At 33.5% G+C, this 14548-nt stretch overlaps 1 protein-coding gene across 3 annotated transcripts in view; it reads left to right on the top strand.

Annotated features, from left to right (window-relative positions):
- Positions 1-1546: 1546 nt before the first annotated feature.
- Positions 1547-14548, top strand: part of LOC133175060 (transcription factor AP-2-epsilon-like) — a 57372-nt gene continuing 44370 nt past the window's right edge. The window contains exons 1-2 of one of the 3 annotated variants that reach the window (XM_061310168.1): positions 1547-1679; positions 2956-3054. In XM_061310168.1, coding sequence (XP_061166152.1) covers positions 3016-3054 — 39 coding nt within the window. In that variant the 5' untranslated portion in view covers positions 1547-1679; positions 2956-3015. Of the gene's footprint in view, positions 1680-1912; positions 2035-2775; positions 3055-14548 lie in introns of those variants that run through there. The other 2 variants (XM_061310170.1, XM_061310169.1) reach the window with 2 other exon arrangements.

Raw genomic sequence — 14548 nt, 5'->3', positions numbered from 1 at the left:
TCTCTGAGAGACATCTGAGGACGAATGGGGTAGCATCGGTAATTCGATCCCGGGTTCGGTACACCAGAAATCAGACATTAGTCACTGGGTGTCGTAACACTTTAACTATGTGTAAATAAACAGAGAAGCGATGTCTTCGGTATATGTCAAAGAAATCCGTGAAACCGTATCATTTTCTCTTTTTCATTTTAATGGAAAAATTTGTTTGATAGAAAAACTAAAATGGATGACCGCTCAATTAATGAGTTCCGTTCAGAAGCAGAGAACGTGTTTTAAAAAAAAGTTGTAGAAATAATTATGTTGCAGCAAGTTTTAAATTACAGTTTTTAAATCATTGATAAGGAATTCAGGCACGTGGATCTCTATAACATTTTTTTTAAATTAAGAAATTATAAAGTAACACATTTTCATTGTTTTATTTAAGTTTTTTTCTTCCTCATTTAAATTAATACGAGAAATAATTCAGCACCAGCATTTATTATTTACTAATTCCTATAAATTTTGCGAGCACCTGCCTCTTTTTGTTTCTCGTTGTTTCAATTACTCTCTTGTCATCTTCTGTCTTTCACTGACAATTTGTCTCTTTTTCCCTCATATAATCAAAGGAGTCCTCCATACAATTTCCAATTTCAGGAGTCAACCGATGGCTTTTCATCATCGTGTTTTAGATTAGCTTATTGTTCACCATTACTATCGTCGTTTTCTGATACTTTCGTTTTTGATCACCCATTTCCTTAGTACTATCAGCGCTCTGTTTAAGCGGAAGTTTTGACTCCTGGAAAGTTTAGTTCAGTTGATGTTGCACTATTTGTAAAATAATTTACTTGGAAAAAATTCTTATCCATGTTATTATGTTATGTTGTGTGATAATTTTTATATTTTCCAATAGTCTTTGTTTCTTTTGGGATATGTTTTAAATTTTAATGTTCTGTCTCACTGAAATTCAACAAGCAAAATACAGTCCACACATAATATTCTTATAATAATGTTCTTTAAAATAATCGTCTTCATTAATTTTCTTAAAGTTTCAAACATTTTTTGTGCAAGGTCTTTGTTCCTAAATTTGAAATAATTTCTTTACGGTAAATGAGTATAGCGTCCTAAAATTGCTTTCCTAATTTGAATATATCCCGCAATGCAAGCATAATATTATACATCTGTTGTTTGTCGGGCTTTCTTAGGGAATTTACTTTTCTCTGATCAATTAGAGAAATGTATGTCAATGTCAAAATTTCTATTATTCTGAGAATATGAATAACACTCAGCTAATAAAATAGTAAATTTAGCTTACCTTGCCAGTGTCTCAAAACCATAAATATATGCAAAGCAAGGCTGTTCGAGCTAATCTCCATGATATAACTGTAAAACATATTTGAATATGTAACCAATATTAGAATACTGTGCGCAATGGCAGATGTGTACATGATGGTTAACTACCGTAGTGATTCAAACCCATCCATTGTACTTAAACAAATGTTGATGCAAAATCATACATAAGCTGACTATCATTACTGCAGTCTGCTTATAGCTAGGGATTAAAATTGACGCCCAGCCCAAAAATATACAAACAAGATTCGCTCCCTACGGCTCCCTCTGTTTGCAAAACCAGACGAGAAGCCCGCACGTGTCCCCGGGCCCGCAGAGACAAAGGTGTGATTCCGCAAAGTTTTCCCCATAAGGTAAAATCGTTTTCTAATCGTTTTTCTTTTTAAACAATTTATTGCCAGTCTATAGCTGAGAGAAGAAAGGCCGACATCATTGCTTATTTTGCATGAAAGAAAGGCGGAGAATCTGCTTTCTTTTGAGAATGGTTCTGGATTTGAAACATACTGTCCAGATTTCAATTAAGATCTGGAATTCTTGTCAGATGGCTATTCTGACTAGTTTGACTTTTGCAAACATTTGTATTTCGATCATATTTCATACAATTTTGGATGTACATTTCATGGTGGACGTATTCTTGAAATTCCTAATTACCATTTTCGTTTCTAATTACATTTCTGGAATTATAAAATGTCATCGGAGCGATGTCAGGTGAGAGTCTTGCTTTCTTTTCTGGTGTGACAAGAGTCCAGCTCCTGTGCAGGGAGGCAGAAATATCTGTTATCCCAGTGTATCAGCTGAGTCGGCCCTTACCTATAATAATCCCTCTTTCTGTATCAGACAACAGGAGGCAGGAAAATTCTACTGTTATCATTTGGTAATTTGAGGGGAAAACAAACTTACAGCGTTTTTAAAGACAGCTCGTCCATTAAAGCAATTGAATAGGATTGAATGGAGGAGTTCGGCCGTTAAATAGTTCTTTTTATAATACTTAAAATTCATTCCTCAGCGTTTGATAGATTCTATTTTATTTATTTTTAAATTTTTGGGGGGAGACAAACTGATGAAGAGTTGTAAAAGGCAAATTAGCACAATTACTTTGGTATGTAAGTATTATACCTTGGGTTGGTCAAACGCATTAATACTTGTGTATTAATGTATGAACCATGTTAGTTAAAACTAATCGCGTAGCAAATTGCGACGGCTGAGTGAACCCTTTGGTTTTTACGGGAGAAAGATTTATTATGCATTGCGAAGATATTTATACATGGACTAGAACGAATTGGTGACACCCACATTATGCGAGAAATACCCGTTCAACCAATCAGAGCAGGCCAGAGAGAGGGAGCAAAAAATAAAATTTGAATTATAATCACATTCAATTAATGGTGATAACGAAGTTTAGATATATGCTTTGGGTTAGTTTAAACAATACAGCTTTTGGGTTTTAGGAGCATTTTCTGCAGGCTGTCTTGTTCAGTTTTAAACTCAACACAGAAATCGTTGTCACACTACTGAGAGAAATTTTTTGCTTCAAGCGTCTGCATATAACCGCATCTAGATGAACGTTCCTATGCTGAACCCTTAACTGTTTCCCAGGGTCTAAGTTTATCCATTGATTGGCCTTTTCAGTACACCTCGAGGAACGGTTAGCAAGAGTTGTGAAGAGTTACTTGAGGGAGACAGAAAAAGATGTCATTTTTGGCCATCGAGTCCAATTCCCCGTGGCAGGTATGTAGTGTTTTTAGTTTTCTCACCTTTAGCAGGTTATGTTGTACATGTTAACAACCAACTTATGATGAAAGCTTTTAAATATGAACATAATTTTGGTGTTTAAAATTTAATATATGACATAGGCAAACAAAGTCTTAAAGGCTTTTTTTTTATTTTATGTGTCGGTAGAAAACCTTTCTGATGCATATGCATGTTTAATTCCAAGATCAATAAATATGTTAGAAGATTACTAGCAAAGGCAGCCACAATAATCAGCCAATGTACAACATAAAATGTATGTTGAAAATTTCCGCTTGCCCATAGGTCATCTTTTAATGCGATCAAGAGGTCTCATATAATATTCGAGATTAAATAACCAATGAAAAAATAAATCACGACTCGTCTTCTCTATTTCGTGACCTAAAGCAATATGATTGTACTATAATATGACTGTTTTAATACTTTTGTGCGACCCCCAGAAAAACTGTTAATAAACACATACATTTGGGGAAGTATATAGACCTCTTGGCAAAAAGAAAAATCACGACAGATGACCTTTAAATTGTTCCAAATCCCTCCTCCCAAAAAAAGAGAATACACGTTTTGCGGTCTTGGGGTGTCTGCCACGGTGTGAAAATCTGGATATGTTACGAATCGGGATTATCTTAGACTGTCAGGAGTATGAACAATCTTTTTATTTAAGGTATTAACTTTGCTATTTTAAACGATTTTCTACATATAGCCCGTGGTAATATTTCGCGCCGTACTTTTGTTTATGTTTTTCTAAATTGTCGACGAAGAGATTAGCCATTCTTCAATGATACAAAATTCCTTATTCAAACAGTAATAAAGAACGATATTGAAAAGATAATGTTTAACCAGATTCATTTTGTATCCTTCTGGATCACTCAATGCTCGAGCACTTTAGCTGAACAAAAACAACACGGGGATGGTAAGGCTAGTGTTCAATTTCAAAAATCTCTCGACCTGTGATTTTCAACAATTTTTTATCCCGAATGTAAATATTTGAATAAAAGAATTTTTTTTCATTTTTACTCGGGACAAGATACTTTTGAGATGTTTTCCTTACCTCGGATTAAAAGCATGATTATCATTAAACCCTACTTTATTGAGAATTTATTTATTTCTAGGGGGAATGTATCTTTTTTGTTTTCTATGGTATGTGCTTATGTATAAATAAACATGTATTTCCTGTATATTTCTGAATAAATAAATAATTCATGTAATATTCCTTAGCGGTAATATTTTGTCATCGTTTTATATAAATATATACAGACGTTATCAATCTTCTATGTTATAAACTATATATTTCTAAATAAAATACACCCTGTATAGACCTAGGTAGAAAAGAAATAAATACAAAGGTATTTAAAGAAATTCTAATTCAATTGCTTGCACTTGAAAATTTAATATTCTTAAATCTAAGAAAAAAAAATCCACAAAAAGTAGATGATTGATCACTTTGCGTTCAACAGGAGAATTTGAATTACTGAATTGTAGAACAAAGAACCCCGACCTTTGTTGTCCCGCTCACGTTTGTCTTCATTAATTAGGCGACTTCATAAAGTCTAAATAATTAAAAAAAAAAGTCTGCTGCAGTAAAGTCGAATATTGGCATGTCGCAAAGATCAACGGAACTTTATTATTTGATAACTCTTCGAGAACATTTCTGTTTTATAATAATAATAATAATAAAAAAAAAATAACGGGTACCTTAATTCCAATTTTTGCCTCTTTTGTGCAAAGTTCAGCTAAGAGTCTTTTCAAGAAAAGAAAATTTTAATCTTGCTGTTGAGCCATTATTATTCTTTTAAATTTCACCAACTAAAACTTTAACTTTAATTTGTTTCATGTGGCATAAATTCAGAAATTATAATTTCTACTCCTAGGACATTGATTTTGGATAATTAAAAAAAAAACGAAAAATCTTTATAAGGGGTGTTTTATGGTGCTGTAGGTCCTTTCGTTATTTAGGGTGATCCACTGTTTTGACTTGCCTATCTCCCCGTGTTTATTAGAAACTGGTAAAACAGTTACCTTTGTCACCATTACTGATCACTCTGTCTTTGTGATGAGGACATACCATATAATTCTGTCAGTTTACAACCAATTATGACACGTGTAACGATGACCTTGTCACATCATACCCTGCAGTAACAAGGTTTTTGAATGGACAATCCAAAATTTTGAAATTCAACAGATGGTTGTACCTCGTGTTCCTAAAGACTTCTTAGATGACTATCACAGATCGCGTAATACATGTGTTTTCGGTCTTTGTCACCAGAGATACTGAAATCTCGACCGAGTAATCATCTTCTGTTAAATCTTTGTAATTTTACTTCAAACAAATGTCGCTATACATAGACACCACAAGAAGAGTTCGCCATTATTTATGCCATATATAGAACATTTTTCGAAATCCGCAGAAGAGTTTAGCAATAATTTTACAGTAATTATCATGGTTTTATTTTAGTGGAAACTATATTCATTTTCTACGGGAATGCCTAATAATTATTTTATTTCAAAATTATATAATACTGATGATAAAGAGGGACATGAAAAGGAATCCCCGTCAATGGCATCACGATAAATTCTGCGATCGAATTATCAAACATGCAACGGAACTGAATCTAAGACAAGAATCGGCTTTCTATCTGTTCTGTTTAACCCGGTCATTAATAGACACCTAAAGCTAAACAAGTAAAAACTAACAGTTACCCGCGCTATTCTTTATCTTAATGCCATCTTTTTCATCCTATCACGTATTTTGTAGTTTATTAACGTAATTTTTCTAAAATCCATCGTTTCATTTCTCTGTCAATTGAATAAAAGAGCTACTAGTTGACTAAAATGCTTGTGTAATGACTTGATAAATCAATATGGTTTGTAAACTGTTGACAAGAGGGCCGAAACGTCCTGGGGCCATCTTCACAGAATCTGTATCTCTGTTATATTGATGGTTTAATTTTCATTGTAAATAACCCAGATCAATTTTCACTTTTGTTGACTATTTGTTAAGTTTTGTTGACAGATCTTGTCGCTGATGCCCACAGTTATTTTTATTTCTGAATTTGGGCTTTAAATATGTTTCCTATATGATATTTCAATATTGATTGAATTTATATTTTGTTTAAATCGTCCGAAATCAAGAAAAGGTGGATCGCTATTAAAGCAAATGTAAATATTAATAGTTTTAAGTAGATAAGAAAACATTAATTTTTTTTTATAAATGCGAGTGGAAATAATTATGTCTCTTATAACAATATTAATAAAATCAAAATATCGTCGTCATAAAATCACACCCATTTGCTTTTTGTCCATTTCCCAAACAGTGATTTCGCTTTTTTAAAAATAGATATACATGAATAAATAAATAAATAAATAAATAAATAAAAGAAATATAGATAAAAAGCAACTTGATTTAAGAATTAAAAAAAAAAAAAAAGATCTAAGTACTTTCAGCATTGACCTCTTTATTGAATTTTTTTTAATTATTACACTTCGTATTTAAGGAGAGGCACTGGTAAGTTGATGAAATTTGTTTCCGATCCTATTGATTATTTGTCAATAAAATATGTTCAAAACAAAAAAAACAACCTTTTTCTAATTGAAATTCATTCGCCAACCTTTGAATAAATATCCATTTAAACTAACAGCCCTAACACATTGAAAAAAGCTTTTAATTTAGCTGTTTAAAAAAAGTAAATTTGTCATGTCAGGAACAGCAAAGCTTTTTACCTGGACTAATTTTCAAGGTAACAGATTTTTATTACGCGGCAATCAGTTTTGATGACTGATCGAGGATGTGTCTTATCCTAGAAAAAACGGTGCGCCACTACCCTAATGTATGGATGCACCAGCGCAGGAACGTGGCAAACCGAACGTCGGTTTATCTTTGTGAAATCAAATTGTCATAAACAGAAGGAAAAGTTTCTCAGATATTACATATTAAATGCTACCTTTTCTGTAAATTATAGGATATAAAAGATTAGAGACAAACAAACGACATTAAAATTCTCATCCAACTTCTCAATCGCTATGTCTCCGTGTTGCTCGCTTGGTCCATTTAATTCTGTATGTCACGCCATTTATAAGGCCAAGTAAAAGTCGCTAAAAAGATTCAAAAGAACAGACGCACGGCCATAAGAGACTAATTACCAAAACCATGATCCTAATTTGATTTTGAAGAATATGTAACGCTTAATCGGGATTTCTACGCCTGTTTGACTCTCTAAATGTATTTCTCCAACAAGAAATATCAGTGGGTTTTTTTTTTCTTCTTTTGCAAAGATATTAATTCTTCATTGGATATTTTTATCAACCGCTTACTTAACATTTTTTCTTCCGATTCTTTATGATATTTCGGACAATTCAAAGTTTTATTTAGACCGTTCTGGTAAATAATTGAAGCATCAGATATTGCTAGCCTCGCAATTGCTTTATAATGTTAACAATCCTAGCAAATCAGTTCATAAAACTGCATAGAATTAAAGTAACGAATGCTCATTAATTGATCGTGTCCTTTGTCTCTGTGAAAAATTATGCTAACGAATATTGACCAGAAAAATGGTTAAAAATTCCGCTGAAACAAAAAATAAATCTCATAAAAATGGAGGTTCGTTCGCTGATTGCAAAAGACCACGTTTATCATTTAGCAAAATTATTGACATATACGTCAGTGAGAGAAAGACTGATCGATGCAAACAGTATAAAACACCCAGCTGTTTCCGCCGTGCTCCCGAGTCAGACCGGTGCAAAGATGGTATAGATACTTCCGGTAAATAAAATTAGGATCAAGAGATTTATTTCCGAATTATCTGTCATAAGTTTCGAAAAACAACGTGTCCAAAGTAATCAAATTCATACAATTTGAAATTTTTTATTAAATGCAAAAATATGAAATTTAATAAGGCGGTTCCTTAAAACAAAGCAAACAATACTAGCTTAAAATATGTTTTAAAAAAGGTATTTCAATTAAAGAACAGTATATCTTTATAATACTACAGGTATATGGAGAATTCAATCGAAATCTAAAATTTGTTCAGAATTTAAGCAGGTTCTTTATGACCTTTCCAGCCAAAAGTAGGAGAATAATCTTTCTAAAACATAAAATGGCTTTATATCAAGGAAATAAAGTTAAGATACATTAAACCTTACAATGAATGATAATAATATCATATATATTAACATTATATGTATTAACAGCATAATTTTTTATTTAGTTTTATAATAATAATTTTGGGTGCTGATTCTTGCTCAGAATAAATTTGCCTATATAGTACATGCTTGTAGATCGTAGAACCTCGTGCCAGATTTAAGATTAATGAGGATATAATACTTTTTGCTTGTCTGAATATTAATTATCACCGCTCACACACATCCTGGCGGTGTAACTAACACGTCTCTAGTCCTCAAACCCTCCCTAGATATTTATAACGATGGTCAAGCTAGATGACAGCGGGAACTATGAAGAATTGCCTGTCTTCACCTTGTTCCCAAATTTGGTCAAAATTTGTCCGCATCCCCACAGTGATGGACGACGTTTAGCGGTCGGCCTTGATGTCATTTTTCATGTATATTTGTCATTTAGTTGCGATGTGGTCATCTGCATTACATTTAAGGTGTTGTTTTACGAAGTAGTCTGATTCACTTTTCTCGTCCACTCAAAGGTTAGGCTAATGGTCCATTTTTCTGTGGAGATTATGGCATAACCTCTAAATCTTGCCAAGTCTCCTACATTTATCTTCAGTTATGAAGTTATATACCGTACAGCTTTATTGTTTTTTCTAAACAGATGTTTTATCAGCATTTTTTCAGTGAAGAGACAGTCCTTTGGTGATATCTCAAGAATAGCTGGAAAACGTATGAAGAAATGTTACTTTTTTATCTTACTGAACGATGAAGTAACTATAGACCATGTTGGGTATTCAAACATTTAAAGAGCTAGTCTTCAAGTTACGTCTTCGATAGAAACACCTACTCCTAACATCTAGCAGGATCTAGATTGTTTAGTTCAAGCTTAAGCAAATGCTTTTGTCCAATACATAACCCACAGACGATTGGCAAACAGAAGTTGTACGTGGTCAAGTGTTTTTAAGGTCACTTAATGCTATCCTCGGGGACCCAGGATCACAGTGGTCCTAACTGATGACTTTAGCTCTTTACCTTAGGCGGGTGTTTATGAAGTATATTTTGTAAACAATTATTACTAATTAGGATTATCAGTGTCCGTTGGCTAGTGTATTATATATGTGTTAGAGTATTGTTGTACAGAGAAAGCAAATACAGGGGATATCTAGCTGCAAAGCAATCCGGAAACATCTCTTTTTTTTTTATTTTTGTGTTTACTCCTTCTAGGCACCTGATCCTACCCTTGGAATTTCCGAGGGGATCCCTGTTTTATGCCCTGTTCGCAGATTTGTATTGTTTGTAGATTTTTTGAGATCGATCACTGTTCGTTATCTTCACCTTTTCCATTGTAAAGGATATGCTGTTGACATAATTTTTGACATCGAGTACATTTTTTATGAATAATCTACGTTAACCCGGGAATAAGATACAACTACATTATTATTGCAAATCTCTCTGGCTTTCTTTCATAGGATAGTCAGTAGTATTACATAGCAATGACTGGATACCTCTAACGCGTGAAGAGAACGGAAGCTGACTGCCCGCGGCGGGAATTGTGGGTGATGTCAATTTCCTTTACTGACACCTGCCAATCATTCATTGTTTTATCCACCCAACATCAGCTGCTGAATAATTAAGTAACTTCATGTACATAAATAAAGAATTAGGTCTCTAAACACATCGCAAACTTGATTTCTAATTGCTAATCCTTCAGATTATCTTGTATAATACAAACGGACCAATCACTAAGAGCAACCCCAATGATAAATTTTCATTTTAATTAATATTTAAAACATTATGATATAAAAAGAACGTTTTGTTTCTCTCCTCTTAAATGAAATGTGAGCTGATTATATAGAATCCTGTCTTACTTCAGAACATTGAAATTTGAATTGAGCCTCCGTTCTTATTTTTGCCCGAACTATCGCAGACAGAAACTACAAATTACCTACGACACTGTCTCAATGTGAGTTCCTGTCATCAAGGGAAAAGTGTAAAATTTCATCAACTTTGCATATTTCATATTCAAATCAACATTTGCGAACATTCATTCATTCGCGTAAAGAATACAACTTTTAAGACGTCGTCGTTGTATATAGAATGAAGTGTTAAATTAGAAAAAGTGCCAAATTATACGGTCGTTCGATCATCTCGGCTTTCACAGCTTCGGTTCCCCCTGATTTCGGGGATTTTAATTCGATCGCGATGACTGTGCTACTTCACGCTCTTTTCGATTCAGCGTGAATTGGCATTGTGTTGCTGTGCTCTTCAAAAAGGTTTTTCCTCGCCCTACACTTACCTTGCAAAAGCATAACCTTTGAAATAGGATAGGAAAATTTGATGATCATGAAACTTAGAACAATTTTGTTGCATTTATTCTTTCTTGCTATTCTTCATATATGTACTTTAGAAAACAAAAATGCATTTGCAGACTATCGCCACAAATAGATGCGTTTACTAAAATAGAATCGGTGCATCATATTTTAAAAAAAAACTTTATTTGGGATCTTTTGAAGTTTTATAACTTGTTTTGAGTGTTTTTAATGTTTTATTTGTCATATAATTTCGTGAGAGTTGACGGACTATTTTTCACTTACTGGCGAGAACACCACCTCATTGACAAGACTTTGAAAGTGTCCGGGATGAATAGGACTATTCTCTTACACAGATATGTAATTTGTTATCTACCGAATAGCGCTGGGCGTTGTAAGGTTTCATGTCATCATCTTCACCTTTTCTGAACGCCGGAATCTTTTCATCTTACCCACCTGCATTTTGTTATCTATAGTTTCAATGCTTCATCCGTAAATAATATGGCAGATGTCAGGACCGACGACTCGCAGATTCTAATTAATCTGACGTCATCTGATATATCAAAACAAATAAATTACAATGTTGAGATTATTAGACTAACCAGGTCATTTGTCAAGAGATATTTTGTTTGAAATCTTCAAACAATGCTAAAAACAAAAACGTTAATTATTTCTTGGTCTTATTAATTTAAATGGACAGGGATTAGTCAGAGAAGTAATGTTTAGTGCAAATAGCAAACGTAGTGGGGCTATGAAATGCGTACTTAACAATAATTCTGTCCTCAAATTGTTTCTGTACGATTCAAATACAGACTTACTATTAGGTAGATTTTTCTCAATGCGATGCCATCAATTTCAAAATTATGCATTAATCTTAAGAATTAGTTTTCTAAATGCTATCCCCTTCTCTCTCTCTCTCATACCATCTTTACGATTCTGACAGATTCTTGTTATATTTTGGACCAATGCTTGTGATCAGACGACTTCCTGTGGAGTTCTATTGATACTTGACCTTGCTGCGGTCTGGACTTGTTACTACTATCTGTCTATGTACCAGTAATCCTATAGACCAATTCACCATATCCTGAAATACTTCAATACAACTTCTCTTGCCATTTAGTGGATATTTTCTTAATACTTTTTAATAGTCTGATCCTGATTTTGAATGACAAAATTGTAAGAATAGTTGTTTTTAAGCCAGTGCGGGATACACCAAAATGTACTAAGAGTCCAACAGACCTGTTGTATGTTTTCAATACCTAGCGCCTACCTGTCTGAGTCGGTGTAAGACTCTATTGTTCCAAGTCGTGTTGATCCCACACTTCAACACCGCAACAACTGCAAAAGCTAAAGAAAACCATTTTAAAAATGAAGAGACTTTATTCAACGTTGATACCTACTTCAAAAGAGAAAGTCTAAAGAAATAAAACGACTATAAATCTTCTTATTCTGCCCTTTATTGAATTTAATCTCAACTTCAAATATTGTAATCCTAAAAGACTAAACAATGATCTTTTTCTATTTCAAGTTACATAAATTTCTTGGACCAAGGTGTAAAAAAAAAAAAGACGAAGTCAATTCTTGAAGGATTTTAATGATTCTCAATTGGATCTTTGAACATTGATTTTTGATAGTAATATTTAAGATTTAAACTACAATCTAAACGCCTCGAGTGATGTTAAAGAACTGTTCTAGATGACTTGTAGACAAGTACCTCAATAATCGGTATAATAAACCCATCCATGTAAAAGACATTTCTTTTATTTATTTGTTTTCATAGTCCTTCCTTCATTTATTTTATTTATTTGAAAAAAGAGGGGTTTTTTTTTTTTAATAAAGTGAGTATTTTTGTATAAGATGTGTATTTTTTCCCGTGCTGCATCATTTTTTTCCTTTTTGCATTTAAATGTTCTAGCTTTCGAGAACGTGATAAAAGAGATCTTGGTGTGCGCGTGTTATATCGTCCACAAACATTTTAATTTGACATATTTTATTTTTTAATTTTATGTATTGTACATCAAGAAAACGAACAAAGCTATCATTTCATATTTGTCCATGCATTGTACAAAAATAATCAACATTCTTCTGTTAAAACATTACTCAAGAAAGGCAACTTCAATTAAGCGTATGATTTCTTTGATATCAATTTTTCCGTTTCAGAAAGAGTAATTCTAGAAATATGGCAATATGCTTTAGACATAATCGCACTTACATATCGACAATGAAAAGCATTTTATCGGAGAGAGAGATATAAGGGTTTGTGTTCGGGTTTTCTCCCCTAGGCTTGTGATGGCGATCAACGATATGGGGTGGAAATTGTTTCAAAGTTATCTTTCCGTGATCTGTGATTTACCAGCCTTTTATTTATGTATGCTTGACATCTTTAATTATCATTTGGACCTTGTCCAGAGGCCATTTGTTTTTGCTTGCTTTCTAAGGTGTAGACAGAAATAGTTATACACATTTATATATGTATTAACTTTGATATAGGAAGCTAAATATTGTTTCGTATTGTTTTAAATATATATATATATATATATATATATATATATATATATATATAACTCTGATTTAAGGACTAGGGAGACCAGAACATTATATATGGCTTAAGGAGACAATATACAGATTTTTTAAATTTGCTTTTTTCTAAAAAGAAATACCAGATCAATGTTCTATAGAACACCATTTAGTCGACTCTTGCTTTATTTTTTCATTATAAATGCCTCCTAAAAATATATGAAAAAAATGGTCTCCCTAATATTTTATGTTTCTCTCATATGACTTAAGGAGACCAGTGTATACTTTTATACATATAACTTGTGGTTTAAGTAGACCATTTTTCTTTCATAGTAATTTCACTGATTATGGATTAATTAACATATTGTTTCCAACCAGAATAGTTGCGGATGGTCATTGGTCAAGCTCAGCAGAAAGATATTTGTGTTAATGTGACTCAACATGATCAGTACAAAATCTTGAATATAAAACTAAAGTCATTGCACAAGTGACTTATATAGAGAGTAGTTGCCCCCCTGGCGCAGTGGTTAGAGCGTCTGCTCTAGAGTAGAGAAGTAAGGAGTTGATCCTTACATCGCAGGTTCAAATCCCACAGTTGGCTGGGGAGACCGATCCTTCGGATGAGACCGCATAAATCGAGGTCCCGTGTCACAGTAGGTGCTGGCACGAAAAAATCCCTTCACTGCTCAATGGCTGTAAGTGCTGAGTATAGGACAAAATTTGCAGCTTTCCACTGGCATGTGGTGGCGTCTCTATATGAGTGAAAAAATCCCGAGAGGGACGCTAAACAACATACAATCAATCAATCAATCAATATATAGAGAGTATAAGCCCAGAGTAGCTTGTTCTGATATCCACAATTAACTCTCAATGCTGTCGCCCACATGTTGCAGTGGTAAGAGCCTATGCTCTAGAGTTGCCGTGTTAGGAGTTGATCCTTATGTCACATGTTTGAATCCCACTGTGGGACGTGGAGACCGGTCCTTCGTACAAACCAAGGTCCAGTGTCACAGTAGATACTGGCATGAAAAAGATCCTTCACTGCTCATTGGCCCTGTGTGCCGAGCATAGGTCATTTGCAGCTCTCCACCGGCAAGTGATGGCGTCTCCATATGAGTGAAAAATTCTCGAGAGGGACGTTAAACAACAAACAAACTCTCAATGTCCAATACAGTTTAACCTGAAAGTGAATGCAGACATAGACATGCAGACATAGATTAGACTTATTCTTTAGACCAAGTATAGTATACTCCATATTGTTTTGTTGAGGACACAAAGTTCACAGTGAAAATCAAGTAGTTTTTCCTGCTATTTATACCCAGCTTCTTTTAAACCATATAGTCATTGAGTGCATTCACTTTCCAACTAATTGATGAAGTTCTGAATCATACCTATATTTGTTTAAATTCTTTGTGATTTAAGAATATGTTTGACCAGTTGAAACCAAGAGTACATGTACTACATAAAATTTCAATGTTGTGATTAAGATCCAGTATAGCAATATGTAGATGCCATGTTCAATATACATATTT

Source organism: Saccostrea echinata, unplaced genomic scaffold (assembly GCF_033153115.1).
Source record: "Saccostrea echinata isolate AGI-Se365-2 ecotype Australia unplaced genomic scaffold, CSIRO_AGI_Sech_v1 ptg000060l, whole genome shotgun sequence".
Lineage (NCBI taxonomy): Eukaryota > Metazoa > Mollusca > Bivalvia > Ostreida > Ostreidae > Saccostrea > Saccostrea echinata.
The sequence above is the reverse complement of the archived record's forward strand: the minus strand, read 5'-3'. Positions and strand labels throughout refer to the sequence as shown.